The sequence below is a fragment of the Cyprinodon tularosa genome, unplaced genomic scaffold, assembly GCF_016077235.1.
Source record: "Cyprinodon tularosa strain WSP-4 unplaced genomic scaffold, ASM1607723v1 ctg444, whole genome shotgun sequence".
Lineage (NCBI taxonomy): Eukaryota > Metazoa > Chordata > Actinopteri > Cyprinodontiformes > Cyprinodontidae > Cyprinodon > Cyprinodon tularosa.
Window position 1 is genome coordinate 394,551 of NW_024039168.1, and position 26,283 is coordinate 420,833.

The 26,283-nt window shown below is 39.8% G+C and overlaps 1 protein-coding gene across 12 annotated transcripts in view; it reads right to left on the reverse strand.

Annotated features, from left to right (window-relative positions):
• The window catches only part of tns1b (tensin 1b), a 184,041-nt gene that overhangs the window by 21,675 nt on the left and 136,083 nt on the right, over nt 1–26,283 (reverse strand). For 9 of the 12 annotated variants that reach the window (XM_038300269.1, XM_038300268.1, XM_038300264.1 and 6 more), the window contains 8 exons: nt 24,055–24,119; nt 23,295–23,378; nt 21,952–22,064; nt 21,804–21,864; nt 19,599–19,674; nt 14,274–14,403; nt 14,119–14,184; nt 13,903–14,025 (listed from right to left, as the gene is read on the reverse strand). In XM_038300269.1, the coding sequence (XP_038156197.1) occupies nt 13,903–14,025; nt 14,119–14,184; nt 14,274–14,403; nt 19,599–19,674; nt 21,804–21,864; nt 21,952–22,064; nt 23,295–23,378; nt 24,055–24,119 (718 nt within the window). The remainder of the gene's footprint in view (nt 1–13,902; nt 14,026–14,118; nt 14,185–14,273; nt 14,404–19,598; nt 19,675–21,803; nt 21,865–21,951; nt 22,065–23,294; nt 23,379–24,054; nt 24,120–26,283) is intronic. The other 3 variants (XM_038300265.1, XM_038300275.1, XM_038300276.1) reach the window with 1 other exon arrangement.

Genomic DNA, 26,283 nt, shown 5'->3' on the forward strand with positions numbered 1-26,283 from the left:
TGATGCAGCTTCTGATCCCTGAGGGACAGACTGACCAAGCCCATCGTTTCCATCCATGCTGATGAACCGTGGTGTATGACTATAGGTGAGGGTATGGATATTTGAACTTCTTAGACTGAGAGCTTTGTCTCTAAAATTATTTTCCACTTTTTATTCTACCGACAGAGATCGATGCAAACATAGGCGCAGATTAGGCTCTTATCCACTAAACCATCTCCTGCCCCATCCTGGTAATCAATCAACCTATTTTTGACGACCAACAGAAGCAGAAAAATCACACCCAAGTGCAATTTAAATAAAATAAATAATTGAACTTTATCTCACACTGGGGAAATTCACTTCTGTATTTAACCCATCCCCTTGGGGTGCAGTGGGATGCCATTGTGCAGCACCCGGGGAGCAGTGTGGGGTTAAGGGTCTTGCTCAGGGACCCAGAGTGTAGGCTATACTTGCAATCTTCCCAAAGCTCAAAGCACAAGCGCACTGCTCTCACCACTAGGCCAACACTCCCCGTAATGTTTTTGGACGTGTATGGAAAGCCAATGCAGGGAGAAAATGTAAACTAACTTCATGAAGAAAGATTTCTGCATGAACTTTTGTTCTGTGAAGCAACAGGGCTACCAGCTGTTCCACCAAGCAGCCAAAAATGCGACCAATTTCTTTATTTATTATTTATTTATGTTTTAAGCTCATTCCATCTCGCTCACCTAAATGCCAAGCTGGTCTGACAGGAGGCTCCAAATCAAGTCATCACTTCATATGTATAAAGCTCATAAAAACACTCAGATATCCAGTGAGTACCAATCTGCTCACGCAGTCCCACGGATGTGAGCCAACAAACACATTTAATGCAGCAGCCATGCAGATAAACATAGACAGTCGTGAAAGGAGACTCCTTTGCACTCTCTAATTTCACCACATATTTTATCACCTGTCCTGTAGTCACATGAGACTCCCAGACTCAGGACGATCTGTCACAGCACAGATAATTTTACATCATCACTCAATCAACAACAATGCCTCAACATGCTGGGCACCCGCCTGGTCTGCTGGAAACAGCTCAGCCCCTCTACCTCTGCACGGCAGGAGGCTGGTCTCTTACCTGTATGAGCAGCAAACGTTTAATCCCAATTTACCCCTTCTGTTGGCTTCTGTTCCTGCTTCTCCTCACTCAGCTGAATGACTTTATCTCCAGCTTAGAGCTGTCGATGTTGCAGGCTGCAGTGCCTCTGCTCTGGTCTAAAAGCTGCCCCTGTTCTGAATGTGCATGTGGGAGGTCTGTCACAACAGCTCGTGTCATGGTGCATGTAGGTGGAGGCTAAGGGGCTACCAAATTCCACAGAACTGGGTTTGAACGGGGCCACATCCAACCTATCAGGGTCCGACTCTATTATGCACACCTACTTCCTTTAAACAACACCAACTCTACTGGAAAATGTGGAAAAAGGGGCCTTTATATCAAACATTCACGATTGTACGTCACTGGATGCTCCTCTGTTAGCCTGCTGCAGTTAAAAAGAAAAATACCATGCTTATAATGGAAAGAGGTGCTTCATCCAACAACTGATTTAACAAGCTTTCAGCAAGCTGCAGAAAACTCCACCCTGCTGCAGGCAAATGGAGAAAACAGAAGAATGGCTGCTGTTCTGATGTACACAGAACCGAGGATGAGAAATATTTAGCTGTGGATTTTCAGGTCTGTATAAACAGAATGTTTTCTGATGACGGAACCGTTTTTCTGAAAGTGTTTGGGCACTATGATCCATCTGTGCACATTAGCATGCAGGACAGTCCTTTTATTATTCCCCCCGATGAAGGTGCATCATTCAGAAGAAGCATTTGTCTTTGTCCACTTTATATCCTTTACTTTTAAGAACAAAACTAATTTTATACCAATTAGAGCAAGTCTGCCTTATAACAGTTAAATTTAGTCTCCATGTCCTCTCTCTCTATTCTTACGCTGATGATGAAGATGACTGGGATGATTCCAGCTCTAATATTAAATAAAACTTTTAGTCATCCGTCTCAAACTAGATGTGACTAATGAGCAGGATCACCTCTGGTACTACGGGAAATCTAATCTGTCACTTTACACTTTCCTCTCAGACCTGGGCGACTATTTATGTTGCTTTGGCTTCTGATGCGTCTGCTGCTGTTTTCATTTGCTTGTAATGAATCCACATAAGCCTCTACAAATAACCTTTGACTGGGTCTTCCGTGTGATAAGACGGAGCATGTGTTTTATGTCAGCGGGTCTCTACACACTCCAGGGGATGTAAATAATTTCCAACTCTGATGTGAGGATTTGTGTTTAGGAGCCGATTCTGATCATTCGGAGAAAAGCAGCTGATAAATGTCGAAAGGACCAACGTTTGTTCCCAAATAAATCTAAGGTGGTGCCAGATATTCTGAGGTTCTGCTAGCCAGATGGTGCAACTGTGTGACCTCTTCATCTCTGAACTCTGACTTCTGACCCCAGTTGGCTGTATCCCCCCCCCGAGCCTTACAACGGAAATAGCATGTTCCTCCTGTAGCTTACGTACACAAACGCACACGTGTGCGGCTTCTGTGGCGTTTGAAGTGGCGCGTTAATAAGAAACAACGATGAAACACGTTCTGAGAATCCTCCCAAACGGCCACGATGTTACCACCACTAATAGCAGGACGGGAATAGCCTTACATGTATTTACATTGAATAAGCCCCAGAGTATAAAGCTGAGTGAGTGATGCTGTAATCGTATGTAAGTTTAGTCTGCTGCCGTATTTGGAGAAAGTTAATGGCTAAACGATTGATTTGGCCACTAAAGCTGCCTTTACGGTAAGCCGGAGCTTAATGATGCTTAGTACAGTAATACAGCGTGTCTATAACTGATTAACAAAGATCTACAACATGCTCAGAGCTGCTTTATTTACATTATGAAGACCACAGAGAGATGATCAGTACAGCATTGATCAGAGGTCAGCAAAAGGTGGCTCTTTGGACCTTCCTTCTTAAAAACCTTGGCTAAACATCATAAAGAACCAACTGATGTTTCTAAATACAGAATATTATGCCAACAATAATAACAAAAACTGCAGGTTTTAGCAATCTTTCCATTTCTATATATTAAACTAACTGCTCTGACTGGCAAAACAGAATAAGACTAACGGTACCAAACTGTTTTTATTTTTTTATCTGTTATGTCCCATTGCACCACAAATAATACCAACTTATATATCAACTTAAATTGTATTCCAAAACCTCAAAATAAATTTGTGCTTCTTTAAAATAGGCAGAAATATAATCAGAAATATGTTCTGTTTCCAGAGTGGCAAGGAACATTTGTGGCTCTAAAGTGGTTTTAACCGGACTGAGGGCAAGAATGGACTGTGAAGGTCGCAGACCCCTGGCATAGATGAACCTGAGCTGCTTTTTAAATGTACAGCCATGTTTAAGTACAGTTCAGCAAACCGCATGCTTCTAACCTCCCAGATAGCTGCTTCAATGCAACTACAGGAAATGCTCCCAGTAAGCACTTAAGCAGCTTATTAAATATACATCAGAGGCATTGAAGAGTCAATATCTATAAGTGCTAAATACTTAAGACTGGAGAAATGAAGGAGAATGTAATGGGAAAAAAAAAAAAAAAACACGACAAAAGGTTGTTGATTTTCAGCTATGATATCAGCAATTTCATGGCAATCCCAAATAAAGAGTGGAAACACGTAACACCCCTTATAACGAAGTGTAGCACCCTCAGCGTAGCTGTATTAATAACAGAATCAAAGGCTGTTTCTCAGTATGTGTAGTTGTGCGCTCTTATGTGCTTGTTTACTCGAAAAACATCATCCGCCTCAGCCCTAGTACTGTTGCAATTCACAAGAACAGCAGACTGAGAAAGGATAAAGTCCCAGGATGTTGTTCTCGCCCCTCCCTCTTTACCCAGCATGCATCAGAGCAGACATGTCCGTTCTTGAGATTGACAGCTGTCCCAGCATGCACTGCAGCAGCAGCTTTCAATAGAGCGCTCACAGAGCTCAGAGTATTAAGTTAAAAGTTCTATTTTCTGTTGTTCAATAAAAGTACGTTTTAAGATCATTTGAGGAGAGAAGATTGTACTTTCAAGTGTCACTATATGGCCCATTTGCCTATTTAATGCATAATAAAAAAATTTTTTTTTCTAAAGTTGAGAGGACCGCAGCAACCAGCGGACCTCCGAGGGTAACGACAGCCAGGGCTAACCGCAGCCCCTCTGCAGCAGCCCTCTCTCAGCCTACCGTATGGGAAGGACCGCTGGCTATGATGGCGAGTTTTTTGGTTTTATTTGACAATATGTGAATTCGATTTGTGTTTATATGACTGTTAATTATTATTCCCCCACTAAATGAAAAAAAAAATCAGAATTTATTATTATCTAGAGCAGGGGTGGGCAACTCCAGTCCTTGAGGGCCAGTTTCCTGCAACATTTAGATTCATCCTTGGTCCAACACACCTGAATCAAATAGTTGAATTGCCTCCCCAGTATGCCATCAATTTCTCCAGAGTCCTTTTAGTTATCTGTTTACTTTATTGGTGTGTCAAGTCAAGCACATATCTAAAAGTTGCAGGATAAAGGTCCTCCAGGACTGGAGTTGCCCTCCCCTGATCTAGAGACTATTAATAACAGGAGATGAAATGCAGCTCCAGACGAGCCGAGCGTGTGGTGTCGTCACAAGTATGCTGCTGTTCCAATTGACCCAGATTTATGCTGCGTGCTCCTGTTTTCCCAGAATCCAGACTTTCTTGTGTTCTTCTCAAGAACATACTTGGCAAGAACATGAGTCCGTACCTGTGTTCTAGTGAATTGAGAAATGGCCAAAGAGATTGGGTCAGTCTGGGAATTGAGAACTTGATTTAAAATTAGGACAAAGACCAGAGGTTATAGATACCAGGAACAAGACTTTAAGACTCTAAACTAATGGAGATATCTTCAAACCTATCTCAAAGATAAACAATCAGATTCCCTTTAGTCTCCACAACAGATTCTCCAGGACTCATCAGAACATCTGAATAATCTAACATTTTAAAGTGCTGAAACATGAACACATTTAGAAACAACCTTTTCTAAGAAAACATCAAGATTATTGAGGAACTGATTGATGTTTGATGAAATGAGAACCATCAAAGTTGGTTCTCCAGCTTTTATCTGCAATGCTAAGAGTTGCATGTCTATTCTGGATTCTTATTTGTTTTCTTGTATATATATTTATCCTTGCTCCTGGTTTTAAATTGTTTCTAGCTTTGTATGGCATGTTGAGTCGGACCGCAGTGGAAATAAGCCGTTCTTTGCTTTGTTTTTATTCTACATGATGACATTTGCCTCTGGTTATGATGGGCTAATTCTGCTGCCATCCCTAAACAAATTCAATCAGTCAACCCACAGCCAAGGTCTTTCCCCAGCTTGTTTTTGATTACCTCTCAGAGAAAAAAAACAACAAAAAAACCCAAAGGCCCAACTCATGTTCCCCTCAAAATACATCTTGATGATCACAGACCCTTTCTGAGAACATTCTGTGGGCCAACAGGAGAAAACTGGAACTTTTTTGAGTAAAATCACAGCAGCGGTCAGACAGGGTGGCGTTAAAGAATGAAAAAAAGAAAACACAGCTAATAGGAACCAATCATCTATAATCTACGTTCCACATAGGATGAATAATAAAGTGTTAAGACAAAGATTAGCAAATGTTTGCAGAGAAATGTGGGCGTTAGTGAAAGATTTCTCCAGAAATGAAGACGGTAACAAAGGAGAGGAGAGGCTGGTTTCCCAGAGGAGTCAGAATGAGTTCATTCAGAAGCTTTTATCTTCTTTTAAAGTTTATCTCAAGAGTCCTTTCACAGCCCAGCTTAGAACGGGGCTATTCAGGAAGATAAATGACCCACATTAACAGGTCCCACGGGCCGTTAGGACAATAAATAAAGCAGCAGAACCACAGAAGTCATGTTCTTTTTGTGAGTGTTGGAAGGAGGACTAAACCGAAGTTGCTGGTTAATCTTCATTTGACTTCACGACTCTTCTTTTGGAAACTGAGGATGTCAACAAGTAGCTACCAAATAACACACAAAAGGGGGCGGGGCTTCTCTATGTCTGCAGTTCTGCCAATGGCCATAATTAAAGACATCCTTGGCTAATTTATCCAAATCAGCTGAATACAGCTGAGAGCAGGAAAAGAGGGGAGCCTGTCTAACAGCTGGAATAAAAGCTGTTTCCATGTGAAGATAACAGACCTCCCATTCATTCCAGCACATACTGGACAACCGATAACCAGCCTTCTGAAGCCTCCGCAGAAACACTCTTTAATACTCATGTTGAAAGAAAAAAAAGGCTAGAAAACCTTTAATTCTCCAGAATACTATTCAAATTGGATATCCAGCATGGAGATGTTTAAACAATACATTTAGTTGTTAGAGTTCAATATCCTCCATCGCCCTGCCGCCATCCTCAGTCTCCATGGCCTCTTCATGATCCAAACAGGGACACTCCACAACACAAGGCACTTGTTCTCCCTTTTGTGTCTGACACAGACTCAACTAGAGGGCCTTTATGCCTCTGTCTTGGCTCTTACGCAACCAGAGCTGTTTGGAGTCAAAGCAGAACAATCCACCGATGGCCAGGCTGAGGGATTGATAGCGTGTTGCCAACACAAAAGCCGAGACGTCGCACCTCAGCAACCTCCTGAAGGAATGAGATATTCTTCAAACAAACAACAGGGAGAGCTTCAAGTCAAAATGGCTGCTTGGGTGTTTAAATAAAAACTATGATGTAACTGAGGATATCTGGTTATCAAAGAGGCGTAAATGATGATGAGATTTTGTGTCTGCCTAAAATTATTCAAGTTTTTTACATAAATAAGATCTTAGAAAATAACTTTAGGTGTTCCTCAGGGTTTTGTTTTCAGCCCAAATGTTGTTTATATTTATTCTCCTTAAAACAGAAATAAAAAAAACGTTAAAACAAATTTACAGCCCTTACACCAACTAAATAGATTTTCATAACTGTACCTTTAAAATACAGTAAAAAAATGCTGTCAGTCAAACCTGACGTTCTGATGCAACAACCTGATCTAGTCAATGTCTTCAGTTTGAACAGCTGGTCGTTTTTGGATGAACAATAGGGCTGAAAAAATCCGATTAATCGTGCTTATTGATTGATATTGACATAATCGTCATCTAATTTAGTAATCGATTAATCGTTAACTGGAGGGTAGAGACTATAAAAAATGCCTTTAACTGACAAAGCAACCCACTTAGAGCAGTAATTATACCAAAATAGAAAAAAAAAATGTACAGTAGTGGCCCTTTAAAATTTCCCCTGCTTCTTCCTTATGGGTCCTTGGCTGTTCCCCTACTATTCATTTTTAAACATCAATATCTGTAATAAAATATTCTTTCCGTCATGATTTTTGGACATTAAGATCTAAAGTGAAGCCTCATCTCGAGGTCAGACTGTAATTCAGTGAAAGGGTGAAGTCAGAGTAAGAAAAAGGGAAGTAGGCTGCCATTCAGCTGGCGTTTGACTGTGAGGGGCCATTTCGAGTGGCTGCTACGGTAAACATTTTGCATTTAAGATATAAAACCTTTTTCATATGTCAATATGCTCCATTACTAACTCCTCAAGTGGAAAACTTTAAGTTTCACTTGGTTTTATTTCATATAAATTCTTCTTTAAGGATTCTTTTGGTATCTGATTATTAACTGATTAATAAAAAAAAAAGAAAGATTAATCGATTGCATGATATTTTTTAGTTGCAGCCCTAATGATCAACCTAAAATAAATAAGAAAACTAATTTCAAAGTCTGAATTTAAGGCCATTTAATTATTTATTTGCACCTCATCTGGAAACAATCAACCTTCGATTACAGAGAGAAAATTAATCAAAAAAGTCTCAACAGCTTTAACTCTCTAGAAGTTCTAATGTAAAGTATTTTTTTTTTGCCAAAAAAACAAGTTACTGCTGAGGACAAAAGTTTGACAGGACAGAAATACCCGACTTATGACTGCTGTTGGACACATAACAAATCTACTGGGAAAACAAGACGGCCAGGAGCTAACATGCATGAGATCAGAGAGGAAGTGTTGGACCCCTGGAAAGAAATAACGACACCATCTGACAGGAAGCACGGGTAAAACAGTAACTTTGTGGCAGAAGAAAATATGATTACAGAGAGAAACCAAGTTCACGTTTGGAGAAGTTTGAGCTTCAAACACTGGAGATTAATGTGTATTCTTGGATATTACGCCTAAAATAAGGTAATTGCTCCTCTCTGGTAACGGTACCACAGTTAAAGTGACCACAGCTGAACCAGGAGGTCTGTCTGAAGTCTAACGGATGCTTTGAACCTTCACTGTGGCTAATATGGAAGATGGAGAGATGTCTACATGTATGCTTCCCAAGCTGTTCAGGGTTAGAGCTGCAATACAGTGGCAAACTATTAATCATGGAAGCACACAAAAGAAACCACAAAATGTTTGTTTTTATCCTCCTTACGGTCTCTTTAGAGCCCATTTTAACTCTCCAAGAGCCCAGCAACCATCACGCTACTGAAGACTAAATAAAGAGAAGTCATTAAAAACATCCATGCAAAATGAAAGCATTAAAATTCATCTTTTCATCTGTAAAATGTGTAAGGAAAATAGAAAGTAGGACATCACATAACTGTTAGTTATAGTAAATCAGAGGTTCAGGTTTCCTGCAGTCCTGAAAGTCTTACTCACAGCTTTTCTCTCCAGCGTCACAGAAAGAGGAAAAAGATCCAACAGCAGCCAAATCCTGGGCTGCAAAGAGGAATCTAAAGCAAAGCTGCACACAGAGTCACCACCCTGCAGAGCCGCAGCATGCACAAACCCACTCTGACACTCTGTGTCGCCCCACTGGAGAATGCGTCCACAAATGAGCCTGTAGAGCTGAGGAGAGGAATCTGCTTTAACTCCTGCAGCTCCTCAGAGGGGCGACAGACACGGAGAAAACTGTGGAAACAAAGGTGGAATTTTGCTGCTGAACCTGCGACTGTGGCTCAGAAGAAAACAGAAGTTTGAATATTCACTATGGAAAAGCGGAAACTTTCCACCACATCTCGCTTTGTGCAGAACCAAAGAATAAAAAAGTACTAACAACATCCACAGAAATGTTCTGATCCAACAGATGAGCATGATCCGATTACAAGCTTTACTCTTTTTCACTGGGATTTTACGTGACAAAGTGACACAAAGTAGTGCATCATAGAAGAGTTAGAAGAGTTCATGGATTCCCATTTTTTAAACAAGAAGAATCTGAAAAGTGTGGCTTGCCTTTGAATCAAGTCCCCTGAGTTAATACTGGCAGAACTGCCGCAGGCCTTAACAAGTTCATGTCTACCAGCCTTAAACGTCTGAAGACTGAAATATCAATCTTACACAGTGAAATCAATTGAAGAACTTTTTTTTTTTTTTTTAAACCACAGATGCTCAGTTCTATATAATAGGTCTAGACTTTGACTAGGCCATTCTTTGTGTATGTTTCAAGAGGTTTTCTGTAGGACGCTGAAACTCATCTTCAGTCTCAAGTCTTTTACTTCCGTGTTTTTTCTGGATAAGCTCAGATTTTCCCTCCTGGATTTAGAATCCCTAAGCTGAAGAAAAGCATTCCCACAGTATGATGCTGCCACCACCGTTTCACCACGAAAATGCTGGGTCCAGGTTAATATTCCTCCGCGTTTGAAGAATCTCCTACATGTTTGTGATTAATTTCAAGCAGGTTTTTCTTATGACTTTCTTTTAAATGACTTCCTTCTTTTCACTTTTCTGAGAGATCAATACCTTAACTGAAGACACATTGTCCCTTCTGAGTTGTGGTTCCCTGCAGCTACTCCAGAGTTACCCAAAGCTTCTTACTGTAGCTGATTCCCTGAATAATGCTCTTCCTGTCAGTTGAGGTGGACATCATGTCTTTTTACATTTATTTCCATGCTCAGATGATGGGTTGAAGAGAGTCCTGTGAATTGTTTAAACATTAACATTGTTCAAGAGTCTAACCCTGCTATAAACCCAAACTGTGTACATTGGTCTAAATAAGTCTATTGTTTTAGTTTCTAAACTTTCATTGGGGAGTATCAGATTTAGAGCCGGACACAAATGTTTCTAGTTTTCCTTTCTTGTTACTCACTATGAGCTACTTTGTGTAGATTGGTCACATCAAATCCATGATAATTGGTGCTAAACCCAGTCAAAGAAGGATTAAGATGTCACTGTTCTGAATATTTCTGAAAGACCTCTGAAGCTGATTATTTTTTAAGGATCAAAAACAGAAAAAGTCAGCATCAGTCAGTGAAAACAAGAGGTGTGTTAGCTAGAGCTGAATCCAGTTAAGCCTTTTTACCGACTGTTGTTTCAGGATCAACAAAGGACTAAGATAAGTTGGTGTTCCTAAAGAATAATCAACAGTATAATCAACTAACAGCAAAACACGTCTTTTAGGATTCATCCCATCTAAGGTATTCCAGATTCCGCTGCTGGTTCTGATCCATTTCTATGAATCCAGCAAAGAACATGTTTGTTTGTTTTTTTAACAGCCTCAGACCTGTGTCAGTCAGTAAAAGCAGCTCTTCTTCCAGGAAGTTTGATTCTTTATCTGATTTTCTATAGACAGAGGCTCAGTTTCTATAGTGTCAATCAGTGAGGACACTTCAATTCAATTCAGTTTATTTATATAGCACCAATTTACAATTGTCATCTCAAGGCACTTTACAATTCAACCAGATCATAAAGTCACATTGATTCAAAGTTTTCCATCTAAAGAAAACCAGCTGATTGCATCGACTCATTGACTCAAATACAATCCCTCACGCTAAGCATGCTTGTAGCAACAGTGGAGAGGAAAAACTCCCTTTTAACAGGAAGAAACCTCCAGCAGACTTTGGAAGGTTTTCAAGCTTCAAAGATGAGAAGCTGAGAGGTGGAACCCAGAAGCTCATGAGTAAAGCTGTCAGCCTGCAGCTTTCCCTTTCTTACATTCAGACGTTTGGCTGATTGAGGCTATGCCAGAGGAATAAATTTGTTCAATTATTGTTTGAAGCATGAATGCACTTTGTAAATGCAAATTAGTACAAATTGCAATTCAAAAAAGATTTTTTTTATTATGCTTTTTTTTTTTATCAAAAAATGGTTTTGAGTGTAACTTTTGTTGTTTTTTTCAAACTTTGTTTTTTCAAATTATAATTTTTCCCAGTTAAAGTATGCAATTAAAGTTCTTGCAAAACAAAATGTCTTTTGATTAAAAAAATGTTAAGATCAAGACACTGTATCTAAATTTGAAGTCTTTCTAACTGAGGACTGCATGCTAAAAAAAAAAAAAAGACCTCACAGTTGTGATGTTTATTCTGCTCTGATCTCATTAGCTCATGATGGGGCGGGGCTAAGATACAGCTCACCTCTACAGAAACAAGCTAAGATGAGACTTTCACCTGCTCTATTTTAGCGGCGTCTATTTCAGGCTGCCACGCTTTATGAGCTGTGATAAAGAGAAGCCAAATGACCTCTGAGCTTTGACTAAATGGGAGCCTAATAAAAACAAGGAGGAGGGGAGTCCAAGAACCGTGGCTGGATCCCTAATCAACAAGCACGCTTCCTATCTTACTGTTTTATTTACCAGAGTAGGGAGCAGAGAGCAGGATGGGGTCGGCACCTCGTGCTGCTGAGGGCGTAGCAGCACTTTCTTTTTTTGGGTGGCACATAAAGCAGAGATTTGGTCGCAGCATGACCACCGCTGCCTCAAAAGGAAACCCCGGTCCATGCCTGTGGCTCAGCCCAGGAATGTCTGCGCTCTGGAAGGCTGCAGCCTCGGGTCTCTTGGGCCGTTTGGCTTCTCTGTTGTGATAATTTCACCGTAAATGATGCGGTTGTAAAACTGTCCCCTTCAGCCATCAATTCCATCCAGGGCGGGGAGATGTTGAAGCGATGAGAAAACAATAGATGTTTACGATGCGACGATGTTTTCGATGTATAAAGAAAGGAAACAACACTGGTAGATCGTCTGGAACAGTACGCTCCATCTGTGTCTGACCTCAGCATCACCTCCATCACGGAGAAGATTTAAAGACATAAAACCACCTTCAGAGAAGGACTGAATGAAGAAGAAAAACAAGCAGCTTGGTTTCAGAGGTCAGAATCAGAGATGGAAACAGTGTGTGGCACTTCCACATGACGTTTCTAGATTGTTGGACAAATGGTTCCAGAGATAATAAGGGCTAAATTCAAGAGGAAATTATTAAGTTTAGTCACAGGCGTACTTCCTGAAGGAGTGGTGGGGACATCTCCCCACCAATAAATTTCAATATATAGACTTAGGCTCTAAGCAATATGTGGGACAAATTTCTAAATCTGATTTTGATGCTTTTGAAGGAAGATAATCCCTAATGTAGCTGAAAGGGAAAACATCCATCAATCCATCCCTATTTTTCTAGATGGATTGATGGATGGATGAATGAAACTGAAATTGTGTGCATGCTAGGCAGGCATGATATATTGCTTTTGGCATCAGAATTGGTTGTAATTCATCCTTTTTTTTATATACAATGTCCATCTACCCATAGACATAAATATCAATGTATTTTGGTTATTTTGTGTTCTTAATGATAGGAAAGCATTTAATAAATATATGTTTGAGCTCAATTTTGTTAAATACAAATGATATTGAAAGGATTTGTGTCGTGTAACTGTAGGTCCATCAGCCACCACCCTTAGAGTGTCCCTTCCAACTTTCATCACAAAGTTATACCCTTGAGTTCAGGTAATAAATATTTACCTCAAACTTGACTGAGAGAAAAATTTGCCATCCATCCATCTGCCTCCTATTGCCTCCTAAGTCCTATTAAATGTACCTAGCTTATTGTTTTTAGATTTCTGATTCACCAACATAAGGAATAGGGTTAGCCCTAATAATCTGGCAAACCGGACAGATCTTTCCACGGTGCGTAAATCAGTCTGTTGAGGCTCAATACTTTCCGTAGTGTGAGAGGCGGCCCCATAAGACCACAGCACTTTACTGTAACCATGGCCATCAAGATCACAGCTGCAATGGAGCGATGCTTTAATCATGCAGTAAACAAAAAAAGCGTTCAAACATCCCTAAAAACAGCATTCAGAGGTCATCTATAAAAAAAAAATACCATTAGAGAATAAAGTAAAGTCTGAATTCCCTGAAGTTTTAAAATTGGCACCTTGGTAGCCAATCAAAGCAGCGCCCTGCATACGCTGGCAAAACGCTCCCCAACCCAAGAAGCTGTGAATAACAGTTAGTCACATTGGATGTGTCCATTTATCAAAGCTGCAAAAGAAACTGGTATCAGCTGCTTATATCCTGAGTCTATCACGTGTTACAATCACCACGGAAACAGGAAAACTGGTAAATAAAAAGATTGCACTCCCTGATAGGATCCAACATAATGAAATGCCTGCAGTTGATTCAGAGCATCCTTCCTAACGTCTCCAGACCTGGAGGTCAACCTCATCCTGACTCTTCACCCAAGCTCTCCAAGGTGGAGACCGTCTGCCTAGCAGTATTCAACCAGTGTTCAACATCAGACAAACAGCCGCTCTGATGGGGTCCAACACTTACTATGATGACTCTTATTCCCTGTCATTCTTACATAGGAACCCCAGACTGTAAGTTAGAAACTCAAAACCCAGCAGCCCAACTGATCTCCATACTGGGAACTGAAAGGAATATCAGTCGTCATACAGGATTTCTTTGACCTTTTAGATGATAGACTCAAATCCAGCCACTAGCAGCAGACTAATTAACAGTTTTCTGTCTAAAACAACTAGTAGCAGCACTCTATCTCCCATCATCTTGGGAAAAATTCTTAAATATTCAAATTGAATCAAAGATCATTTGCCGTCTCGCTCTCACCATCGGTGGTGTCCTCGCAGTGCTGGTTGAAGTTTTCATAGGAATCCCAGCGAATCAGAGGATCCTGGGTGTTGTAGTCCACCGAGACTGTCGGCCCGTTTTCCAGGTGGTCCATACCTTGACCAGAAGTACAAATAGACGGAGCAGAAGACGTGAATACCTTTAAATCAGAAGTCCCGACTCTAACCCTTGGGGTTTAACCTCACTGATACTTACCATGGATTTTCTCTGGTCCAAGTGAGAAAATAAACTCCACTTTTCCGTATTCTGGAAACCTGTCATCTGCACACAGGAAACATGTAATACAGAATAAAGTTGCAGCTACAGAAGCTCAGGCTGTGAGTTATAACCGATCCAGGAGACCATTCTACCTTTAAATGTCTCGTCCAGTTCGTCCTTCCCAAACACAATTCCCAGGTCATGGATGGCACAGGTGTGGAACTGCACCCGGAATATCACGTCTCTGCAGGGGCTGCGGTAGCGTTTGTGGTAGCACTTCAGCTAAGGGGGGGGAAACAGTGCAAAAAGGTCACCTTCAGAGGGAAGGATGGTGAGTAGATGATGATGGTTGCTGCATGTTCTGGTTCTGACACTCCTCCAGCAGTCTGACTGGGTTTAAATTGTTTTTGTTCAGGTAGAAACCACATTTACAGCTACTGCCTCACAACTTACCAAAGAACAACAAACAGACAAACAATCAAAGGCTCCAAATAGTTAAATTGGATGAAATAAATGAGCCTTGAAGCCTAAATTAATTAAAATAGATGTTTGTTTGATTTTTTTCTTTTTAAGATGTTTTCCAGAGATTCTAAACCAGTTTTGCACAACAGAATAACTCTATAGCTTTTTTCAAAAAGAGGAAACATCAGAATGATGATGCATACTGGCTTTTATTTACTGGATGGTGGGTCAGATTCCAGAACCATGGTTACAAATGACACTGAGTAGACAAAATAAAAAGGCTGCTTCTTTTAATATTTATCATCTCCTTGTTTTTATCTTTATACCGAAGCATGGAAGTGGCAGAATCATACTATGGGGTGCTTTTCAAAATGGATCTGAGATCTGGGAAAACTCCAGCAAAATGGACGTAGCCAGAAAGGATAGAAGGAAACTATTTGTTTAAAAAAAAATTTATATTTTGTTTTACCATAGATTAGGAAATCATTGTTTGTAAATTTAATCTATTTAACACCTCTCCCTGTTCATCAGTATTCACACTTAGATCATTCTTTCTAGGATCAGTGATGCAACGATCACTCAGTTTCCCCCCTCTAATTGGCAGAAGTAAAAAAAAAAAGAAACGTTTTTTTTCTCTTTTTAAGCCTGTAAACACATCATCAAGAATCAATTTATTTATATATTTTCTTTTGTGTTCATTAAAAATCAGATAGGAATCAACGCTTTTTTTGCATTATTTGATTGATCGATTTTATTGATCTCACAGTGGAGAAATTTACTCATTACATCAGCTCAAATAGTCAAAGAAGAAGAAGGCAGCAAAAGAAGAAAAAGGTGTATGGATATTTACAGTATATACGTACAGTGCGTCCACATATGACACCTTTTTCTTTATAGTAGGATCATAATATTGGGTTAGTGCACAGGGTGTTAACTAGTGGTCGGGAAAAAAATCAGTTCAGCAATATACAGGTGCTGGTCATAAAATTAGAATATCATGAAAAGATAGATTGATTTCAGTAATTCCATTTAAAAAGTGAAACTTGTATATTATATTCATACATTACATACAAACTCATATATTTCAGATGTTTATTTTGTTTAATTTTGATGATTACAAATGACAACAAATGAAAATCTCAAATTCATCATATCAGAAAATTAGAATATTACTGAAGACCAATAAAAACAAAGGATTTATAGAAATGTTGGCCAACTGAAAAGTATGAACATGAAAAGTATGAGCATGTACAGCACTCAGTATTTAGTTGGGCCTCCTTTGGCCTGTATTACTGCAGCAATGCGGCGTGGCATGGAGTCGATCAGTCTGTGGCACTGCTCAGGTGTTATGATAGCCCAGGTTGCTCTAATAGTGGCTTTTAGCTCTTCTGAATTGTTGGGTCTGGTGTATTGCATCTTCTTCTTCACAATACCCCATAGATTTTCTATGGGGTTAAGGTCAGGAGAGTTTGCTGGCCAATTAAGAACAGGGATACCATGGTGCTTCAACCAGGTACTGGTAGCTTTGGCACTGTGTGCAGGTGCCAAGTCCTGTTGGAAAATGAAAACTGCATCTCCAAAAAGTTGGTCAGCTGCAGGAAGCATGAAGTGCTCTAAAACTTCCTGGTATGTGGCTGCGTTGACCCTGGACCTTAGAAAACACAATGGACCAACACCAGCAGATGACATGGCACCCCAAACCATCACTGACTGTGGAAACTTTACACTGGACTTCAAGCAACGTGGATGAAGTGCCTCTCTTCTTTTCCTCCAGACTCTGGGACCTTGATTTCCAAAGGAAATGCAAAATTTACTTTCATCAGAGAACATGACTTTGGACCACTCACCAGCAGTCCAGTCCTGTTTCTCTTTAGCCCAGGCAAGACGCTTCTGACGCTGTCTGTGGTTCAAGAGTGGCTTGACACAAGGAATGCGACAGCAGAAACCCATGTCTTTCATACGTCTGTGTGTGGTGGTTCTTGAAGCACTCACCCCAGCTGCAGTCCACTCTTTGTGAATCTCCCCCACATTTTTGAAGGGGTTTTGTTTCACAATCCTCTCCAGGGTGCGGTTATCTCTCTTGCTTGTACACTTTTTTCGACCACATCTTTTCCTTCCCTTCGCCTCTCTATTAATGTGCTTGGACACTGAGCTCTGTGAACAGCCAGCCTCTTTAGCGATGACCTTTTGTGTCTTGCCCTCCTTGTGCAAGGTGTCGATGGTCGTCTTTTGGACAACTGTCAAGTCAGCAGTCTTCCCCATGATTGTGTAGCCTATAGAACTAGACTGAAAGACCATTTAAAGGCTTTTGCAGGTGGTTTGAGTTAATTAGCTGATTAGAGTGTGGCACCAGGGGCCATCAATTTTGAACCTTTTCACAATATTCTAATTTTCTGATATGATGAATTTGAGATTTTCATTTGTTGTCATTTGTAATCATCAAAATTAAACAAAATAAACATCTGAAATATATGAGTTTGTATGTAATGTATGAATATAATATACAAGTTTCACTTTTTAAATGGAATTACTGAAATCAATCTACTTTTTCATGATATTCTAATTTTATGACCAGCACCTGTATAATGCTTTTTGGCTGCTTGATACAATAACGATCTTTTAGTTCCTAGTATTTCTTTTTTTTAAGCGAAACATTTTTACCTAAAACTGAGGAAAACTGAGCTACTTTTGCACCGCCAGTCTGGCAGATATTGCTGTGGAGCCCTTTTGCTGTGCAGCGCATTGCATTATCTGTAGTTGAGGCAGTCACAGTGGAAGACGTGAATTGACTCAAACCCCAAGCAACTCGGGTTTCAACTGTATTCAAACCATGGCATCTAAAAAGATAATTTCTGTTTTTTATTTGTTCGAAAACAAATGTGCAACATTCTGATACTGCATCCATGGATGGGTTAGTATTGAAATCAGCAATTTAGATGGTATTACAGAGGTATCAAGGTAAGGAGATGAGAGGAGATTAAAAATGGAGGACATTGTGAATTTGTGAAAAAAGGCTTTAGTTACTGTTGTTTAGGGCATCATCCCCCCCTGCCAAACCCATTGGCCCTCAGCCAACACTCACATTATCTCTGTTCCTGTAATCAGAATGAGACAGGCATCATCAAAGCGCTCCATCTGATTATAAATTCAGAAGGATCCATTAGTTCTTCTTAAATAAAGGATGAGATGAGTTGGGATCCATGGGCCAGAATCTCAGCCACCGCCGGCTCAATCTGAGGGTCACATAGCTACAAATGGAGGAACACTAAAGGCCCACCTCATGGGGAACTTTACAGCCTCAAGGAAAGCAGGGGGAGAAACTTTTTCCACATGAAAACTTGAGCGAGAGAATAACACGGCTGCTTCCTCCCTTAGACATTAAAAAAGCCAGACCAGCTTTCCAAAAAAAAAAAAAAAAAAAAAAAAAGGTCCAAAAATGCTGTTGGACCGGAAGAACGGTCCCACTGTTACGTCTTTGTTTCCAGAAACACATTGTGTGCTAATGAGGGTCTATAAACAGGCCTGCAGGATCCAGGCCAGCAATCTCTCCCCATGTTTTACTGCTTCTGTCAATAATCGCCAGAAATTGCTGCACAGCGTGCGTACAGTACAAGCTCCCATCATATCCATGCTGAGAGGGGAAGAACCCAACAGGACCACCAGAAACCTGGCTTATTCTGCTGGTTAGTGCAGCTTTTTTTATCAAATGTAAATGATCAGTACTGAAAAGGCAGAGCTTAAAAATGAAAACAAACATTATAAACATTTATAGTGTAAGTGTAAACCTTGTAGTTATGCTAATAGCTTACAGATACTTAAAAATCCAGTTTCTCACATTCATGAGATTAACCATTTTCCTAATTTCTCCCAATTTTGTGGGGGAAAAAAACACTATTTGTTAAGTATAAAGTTTTTCAATGTCATGCAGGCGACTTACTGAAGGTCTGATGACCTAACAGCTTATAGGCACTGAACATCACACACACAGAGCATCTCTAAAAGCAGACATCTGAGCCTGAGAGGAACATTTTATTTGACTGTGTAAACAGATGTTATGTATTGCAGGGATTAGAGATTGACTGGTTCTGTTTATTTAAGGCCGATGCAGCTACTGATTACCCTGATGTCTAACTGATCCCATATAGGTTCTGCTGATATTTTGGGGCTGATTCTTTAGGCTTAATATTACTTTCTCTTCATAATTTACATGATTACAATTACAATAATCATAACAAACAGCATATGAGTTAACATAAAAAAAAAACTGTTATTAACAAATCAAACAAAACTGATTATGGATAGCAAAATGGCGACTTCCATGATCTAAAGACATGGCTGCTGAATGCACTAATGAATCGGGGAATGCATGCAGGTATTGGCTGATACTGATGCAAGGAAGAAAAAAAAGTCCAGCTCTGGTACAGATGTACCAATTTGCCAAATCAGGTTATTATCAATGTACGATATCAATATTGTTAGAGCAGAAAACTGACCTTGGATAGTCCGAGGAAATCGGCAAACTACTAGGAAACTGAGGGGCTGGTGGAGGACAAAAAGGCCCCGAGGGTTTGAATCCACGTGAACCATTTTTCCTGTTAGCATCTTCTCTGCAGCCAGAGCAGGAGTTAGGTCGGGTCGATCAGTGTAAGTGGCTTTTTGCAGCATGCCCACATCAGATCGGGACCATAGCCGCACTGTAGTCAGCTAACCCGGCGCTAATGTGTGAACATGTCCTGCGTGGCTCCTTAAACATAATTCTTATACCAATGGCTGGATGTGAGAATGTTTCTATAAATTACCCACATTTACCATTTAAGTCCTCCAACATTCCCATTATTACCATGGACAGTTTCCAACTTGGAATATTTCCAACATTCCAAGAATAACTTCCCAACAGAAAGTTTTTAAGAGGTTTCTGAGAATTCCCTGGGACCCTTTTCAACCCAAACTTTCATACCAGTAACCAACCATGCCTGTTTTATGATATGTGTCCTGTGTCTGTGTGCGGTTCTTACCAGGATGTCCCCTTTCAGAAGGAGACCAGGTTCAATGGTGATACAGATGCTTGTCTGGCTGTCGCCTTGAACATTACTGCAAAAAAAAAAAGGGATTATATATTAGATGACTCTGTCTTATCAGTTAGCGGTGGAAACAGCAGAGATTACTCCACTAACTGCTGCTCAGTGGATATTAAACAATTTTTTCTTCAGCAAAAACCATATCAGACTAAAGATTTAAAGGAATAGTACACCCAAAACATGATTAGCCTTCATTTTCTACTCACCCCCATGCTGAACAACACTCTGGAGTACTTTTTTGATATCTCAAATGCATCTGGAGATCTGGGAGGCTTCTTGCTGTCTGCTGACATTCAAATAATGGAGGTCTATGGTGCCCGGGACAGAAAGGTCCATAAAAGTCCACAAAAAACGTGTCAATATTCCTCCATACTGCTCGTCCAATGTATTCCAAGTGTCCTGAGTGGGTAGCATCCAGAATTTACTCGAAACGAAGTCATTTAGAATGTTTTTAGAGCATAAACAGTAGTGTATAGGATTTCCTGAAAGCGCGCACATGCGCGCTCACGACGCTACGGAAGCCGGCAGACCAAACCAGATTAAAGTGCGCATTCAGCGTCTGCTCTGCCAATAATGCAAGCGTAGAAGAAGAAATGTGCTGTTTACCTGTGCAAAGAAAGAAACAACGAAAGAAAAGTGTCTGAGGACTTCAGTGTTGAGGAAGAGCATGAGTTCTTTGCCGAGCTGAATGCGCTGGTTTGGTCTGCCGGCTTCCGTAGCGTCGTGAGCGCGCATGTGCGTGCTTTCAAAAAATCCTTTATGGACCTTTCTGTCTCGGGCGCCATAGACCTCCATTATTTGAATGTCAGCAGACAGCAAGAAGCCTCCCAGATCTCCAGATGCATTTGAGATATCAAAAAAGTACTCCAGAGTGTTGTTCAGCATGGGGGTGAGTAGAAAATGAAGGCTAATCATGTTTTGGGTGTACTATTCCTTTAAAGTATCCCACAGCCTCATCAAAGGGCAACGACTGCTGACAGGAAGCATGTTCACTTAAGAAGACATGAACTGACCTGTTGGTTAAAAATAATTCAATTTGGATGTTCAGGAACACAGAAAGCATAGATGATAATGAAGTCTGCCATGATCTGGAAACCGCAGGAACATCAGTAGGAATGTCTACGATGAATCCACTTCGATATTAATAACTCTTACTCCAAACAAGGTTTGATGGATCGCATCATGTTGTGGATCCTTTTCTGTGCTAGTAGGATGGTATAAATGTTCCAACAGGACAATGAACCCAAACTGGCTTTGGACTTGATAACTGACTTTGAAATAATTGGTTTTGCCAGGTAGGGGGGTTAATAAAGGAACAGATTTACTCCAAAAACAGGTTTCCTCTGCATTTAAGGATACTATGTGAAAGCAGTACATCTAAAATGGGTCTGTTTGGGTAGATATGAGAGGAAATTAAGCCAAATAAATCCATCTTCTCACACTCATTCCATGTCAGTGCCGCAGTGTGGCTGGTGCCTATCTCCGGCAGTCTACAGGCAAGAGGCAGGGTACGCCCTGGACTGGTCGCCAGTTGGTTGCAGGGCAACACAGATACACACACTCATTCATGCACACACTCACACTTAAGGACAACTTAGAGAAGCCAATGAACCTAACAGTCGTGCTTTTGGACCGTGAAAGGAAGCTGGAGAGAACCGACACATGCACAGGTAGAACATGCAAACTTCATCTCTTGCTGCAAGGCAACATCGCTACCCACTGCTTCACTGTGCAGCTGAGCCAAATACAGTTATGTCTAATTCGACATGTGTATATAGGAGATGTTCAGCCTTTAAGCAGCTTTTACCTTCCTAAAAAACAACCGATGACCAATAAGCCACTGCCTGTCAGTCCTGTAGAACCCTAAATAGTCTCCTCAGGCAGGAACAACCCTATAGGCGTCCACATAGATGCCTGTCTGCCTCCCTATTCACAAGTTAACAAGGTGTGATTGGGGGATCTACTGCCGCAGAGGCTAGCTAAATACAACAATGTAAGTTGAGACTGGAGTGTAACTGGTGGGTTGGAGTGGGTGTTAGAGAGAGGCAATAAAGGAAAATCATAGGGTTTATTATGCAGCCCTTCTGGGGTCCCCATCCCAGAAATCCTGTTAAGAGCATTTGAGCGTCTGTTCAAACTCACTAGATCCCAGATGTGTAGACGGGCTGCATGGCCTGGTAGATTTTAAGGAAGGGACGACAACCTGCGGTAGAAGAAAGACATTTTTAAAAACACTGGATTTATTCTGGAGACGTTTGGCTGTAGGTGGAGATCAGAGGAGGACACCGACCTCCTTTGGACTCGAAGTCAGGGATGCCGTGCATGATGACGTGATGAAGGAAGAGCGGTTTGTTGTTGATCTTGATTTGGCCAGAGAGTAAGCCGCTGAAGTACTCAACATACCTGAGGGAGGAGAGGAGACAGAAAGGTTTTCCTCTAAGTTTAAGAACCAACATCTGAAAACAAACCTCACAACTCAGGCTGTCTGGAAATGTCTATCACACTCAAAAAGCTCTGGAAGGCATTGTTCAAGATTAGGACTTTAAGCCCAACTTTTGACCAGCGATACATTAATCTAAACAGTGGAAATTATTTAAAAATGAACATTTTACACATCTAGATAAGTCATTATTTCTTAAATAAAGTGCATAAAGTGAAACGGACGAACGGGTCCACACCTTTGGAATGTAGGTGGAAATCTGCAGGCCAGAAATTAATACCAGAATGTGTTCCTTTCTAGCCTGTCCAAAAACGTTTTAGCCTTGGCCAAAACCAAAGGGGATTTGTCTTTAAACATGACTCTTGTGGACAGACAACACCTCCACAGTTTTAGTCGACGGGATGTTGTGTCAGCTTATTGTTTGTAAAATACAAATACTGTTTTACCTCGCTTTTTATGGAGTGCCTATACATTTTCTGCTATTTGTAAATGACTTTTGACATTTTGAGAAATAAAAGGACGTTAAATTAAAATACTGAAGTCTCAGTCTGATCCGGTCTGATTACCTTAAGCTCAGTTGGAGATTAATGGAATGGATATCATGAAACATCATTAGTTCAACTTTTTTATTTTCTTTAGTCCAACAGTTTTGAATGTTCTTTTTTGTTTCTGCATTTTTTATTTATTTTTTTCCTACTCGCTTTGTTTCTGTTTTATTTTCCTATATTTTATTCATGTAAAGCACTTTGCATTGTCTTTGTACTGAATTGTGCTATACAAATAAATTTGCCTTGCCTTGCCAATATCTTTGGTCAGTCACTTAAAAAATGTGCAGGGAGATATCACTTCATTTTTAAGAGGTTTGTTCGTTTTACATTAAAACACTGTTTTATTTTCTTAAGGTGTTCACATTTTCTATATTTAAGCAGTTTTTGAAAATGATCAAACATTAAAATTGTGAATTTTCCACAAAGCGAGCTGGATCCTAAAAAATATGACCGTTTGCCGACCAGTGAACGCACCACGATCAGTGCTTAAAGGTCAGCTAATAACACTGTTGAATGTAGTTAGGGCAAAACCAGCCCGTATAATCACAGCTCCACCCCCATGCTTGATTGTTGACATGTGGAATTTTACAATTTTATTTTTAGAACCTGTAAAAACCAGATGTTTATTTAAGACATCTTTCTGACCTTTTCTGAGACGGCTGACCCACAGGAAGCACTTTGTCTTCATAGAAGCGCTTCATGGCGAACCTGTCCAGAGCCTGGTCAGCGCTGTATCCAAACACAAAACAATGAGGTTAACATGTGAGCAACCAGCCGGGTCAGACTTACAGTAAGTACCAGGACCTTTAACCCCATAGATATCAGAACACTGAAAAAGATGAAACAGCAGCTAAAAAAAGAGATTTACCTCTTGAAATTGAAACTCATTTACAATCCGTCAATCTTGTATTTGAAAATGTGTTAATTTGACATCATCAGCAGATTAAATTTATCCATGAACCATCAGAAACACCATGTTCGGACAGTTTGCTGCTAATAAAAGCTCTCTAGCTCCTTACTGTCAGCTTCATAAAAGCTTCCGGGATAATCAGATTAGGACAAAAACCAAAGCTTTAAACAGAGCAGAGGTCTTTTTTTTTTTTTTTAGAACATGTAAAAACATCATGTGCTCGTCTGATTGTTAGTGTTCTAACCAAAAAACAACCCAACTGAGAAAAGCAAAGAAGATTTTATATAATCTGAGCCTTATGATGCAGCTAACTTGTGGTTTTCTGCCTGTAATATAATGAAACAAATTTCATCTGATTTGCTGGGACAAAAGTGCCATCCGCTGCTCATCTCTGCAGTACTTTGGATCAGTGATATGTGTGAAACATATCACCACATCACATGATAAACATGGCGACTAATCTGGGTTGTCCTGCAGCTGGGACTCCAGACCCACCTGGCAGATATGTTGCTGTAGTGCATATAGGCAGCCACCACCACACCGGTTCTGCCCCGATTACCCTGAAAAGAAATCAGTTAAGCATCAGCAAAGAAAGTCTTTGAACTTACAGAAATACTTTAAATCTGAAAAAAAAAACATAATAATTCCAAGTATAGTTCCAGTGTTTTTCAAAGAGAAACCAAAAGAGACATCATGAAACAATGCTTCCCTGACCTCATATTTACAGACTCTGTTTACCAGGAAAAACCCTAAACTGCGACCCTGCTGTTTTTAATCTGAAAAGATTTCCATTCAGTAATTTGTTTATGAAAAAAGCTTAAGGAGCAGAAGGATTCAGAGTTCAGCACGGTTTAGAACATCAGATTCCAGGTACTAGTGTGACAACAGATACAGATGAAAGTTCTAAGCAGGAATCTTCTTCCAGATCATAGATCCGACACACAAGCAGAAACATCAGTGATTTTCCACTGGGGGAATTGAAGCTTATAAACAATGTCAGTGCAGTGGCCATTCAAAAAAATGATTTTACCCTTAATTTGAGTGGGAAAATAAGACAATCTGCCAATGGAATGATTATTTTTTACCTTTAAAATAAAATAATTAGGTATTCTGCACTTGAAATAAGAGACTGCATTTTTTCCCCTTATTTTAAATGTAAATCATCTTGTTCCATTGGCAAAGTGCTTCATTTACCTGCTCAATTCAAGAAAATGCATGTATCTTAAGAAAAAAAATACTTACTTAAATTTTGTTTTTTTTTGCAGTCAATAAGTCAATAAGTCATTTTTTCTTAAAATAAGTGCATTTGTTCCTGGATTGGGAAGGTAAAAGAGACATTTTGCCAATGGAACAAGACAATTTACATTAAAAATAAGAAAACACAATTGCATTGTCTTATTTCAAGAGCATATTATCTAATTATCTTATTTCAAAAGTAAAAATACTGATTCCATTGGCAATCTCATTTACCTACACAAATTAAGGGTAAATACACTTAATTTAAGATACTTTTACTTATTTCTTGATCATTTTTCCAGTGTATGGCTAAGTAAATTACTGGAGGACTGCTAGTCAAAACGTTTACTACGAACCTCTCAGCAAGAGGATCACAGGAGACGGAACGCAGATCTCCAGGGTATATTTATAGACGTAACACCTTGCACCATGTATGTGATTTTGTTTACATTAGAACTTCGACCTATGCTAGGAGATCTGTCCATTTTGCCAACCGTCGCTCGGAGTCAGAAAGGAATAAAGCATGACAGACATTGCAAAAGCTTCAGAGCGAACATTGTAAGCCCACGTCTGAAATACTAAACAACTCTCTGGTAAAATCTGTAGCCTCTCTATGTTTCAAATTCACTAAATATTGCATGTTTATTAGCAGGTGTTAAGCTTTGAATGGTAATGCTTTATGTATTGCTCTACTGTCATAGTTCTGTTGTGAGTTTTAGAAATAAAACAGTAAAAAGTTACTATTTGAGGAAATGTTGTACGTCTCTTTTTGCTATATATTTTTTAACATGTTTAATGAAAGGAACTAGGCTATAGTGAATGTCCATGTACTATTTATCCTTTTATAGGCAGGGTTTTGTTTTCTATAGCACATTCTAGAAAAAAGAGAGCTAATAACTTTTAAAAAATCTAATCGTTAAATAACCTAAATAATGGGTTATAAACAAAAAATATGGGTCTGATGGTGCAAGGATGTGCATGCAATCCATGTACAGAGGCTTTATCCTCAATTCGATAGTCAGTCAAGTCCAGGCTTTGCTGCATGTCTTGCCCCTCTATCTAATCCCATTTGTCTTTTTATTTTCAATAATAACCAAAAAAGGCCACTAGAGCTTAAAAAAGCTGTAAAGAAAAAACATATGTGTTAATGAGCTTATTTATGACCAAAAAAATGAGCACAAACATCATTATATGGGTTTTAAATAAAATGCGACTCACTGCAAATAATTAATAATAGACCTTGACTCATTTATAAAATAAAAAGTCCCATCATTATTAAATATATAAAACAAAACAAGGGAATCATAATCATTAAAAGGCAGGTTAGAGTAGCGCAAATTGTCTCTGTGTCGGCTGGTTTATGTGAATAACCTTCTGTAGTGCCGGAATTCTATACTTTTCCAGACTTTGTGGGTTCAGCAGAGACTTAAACTGGATGAGCTGCTTCATGTGTTGTTGTCTGCAAACTTTAGGAGTTTGCTAACAGGT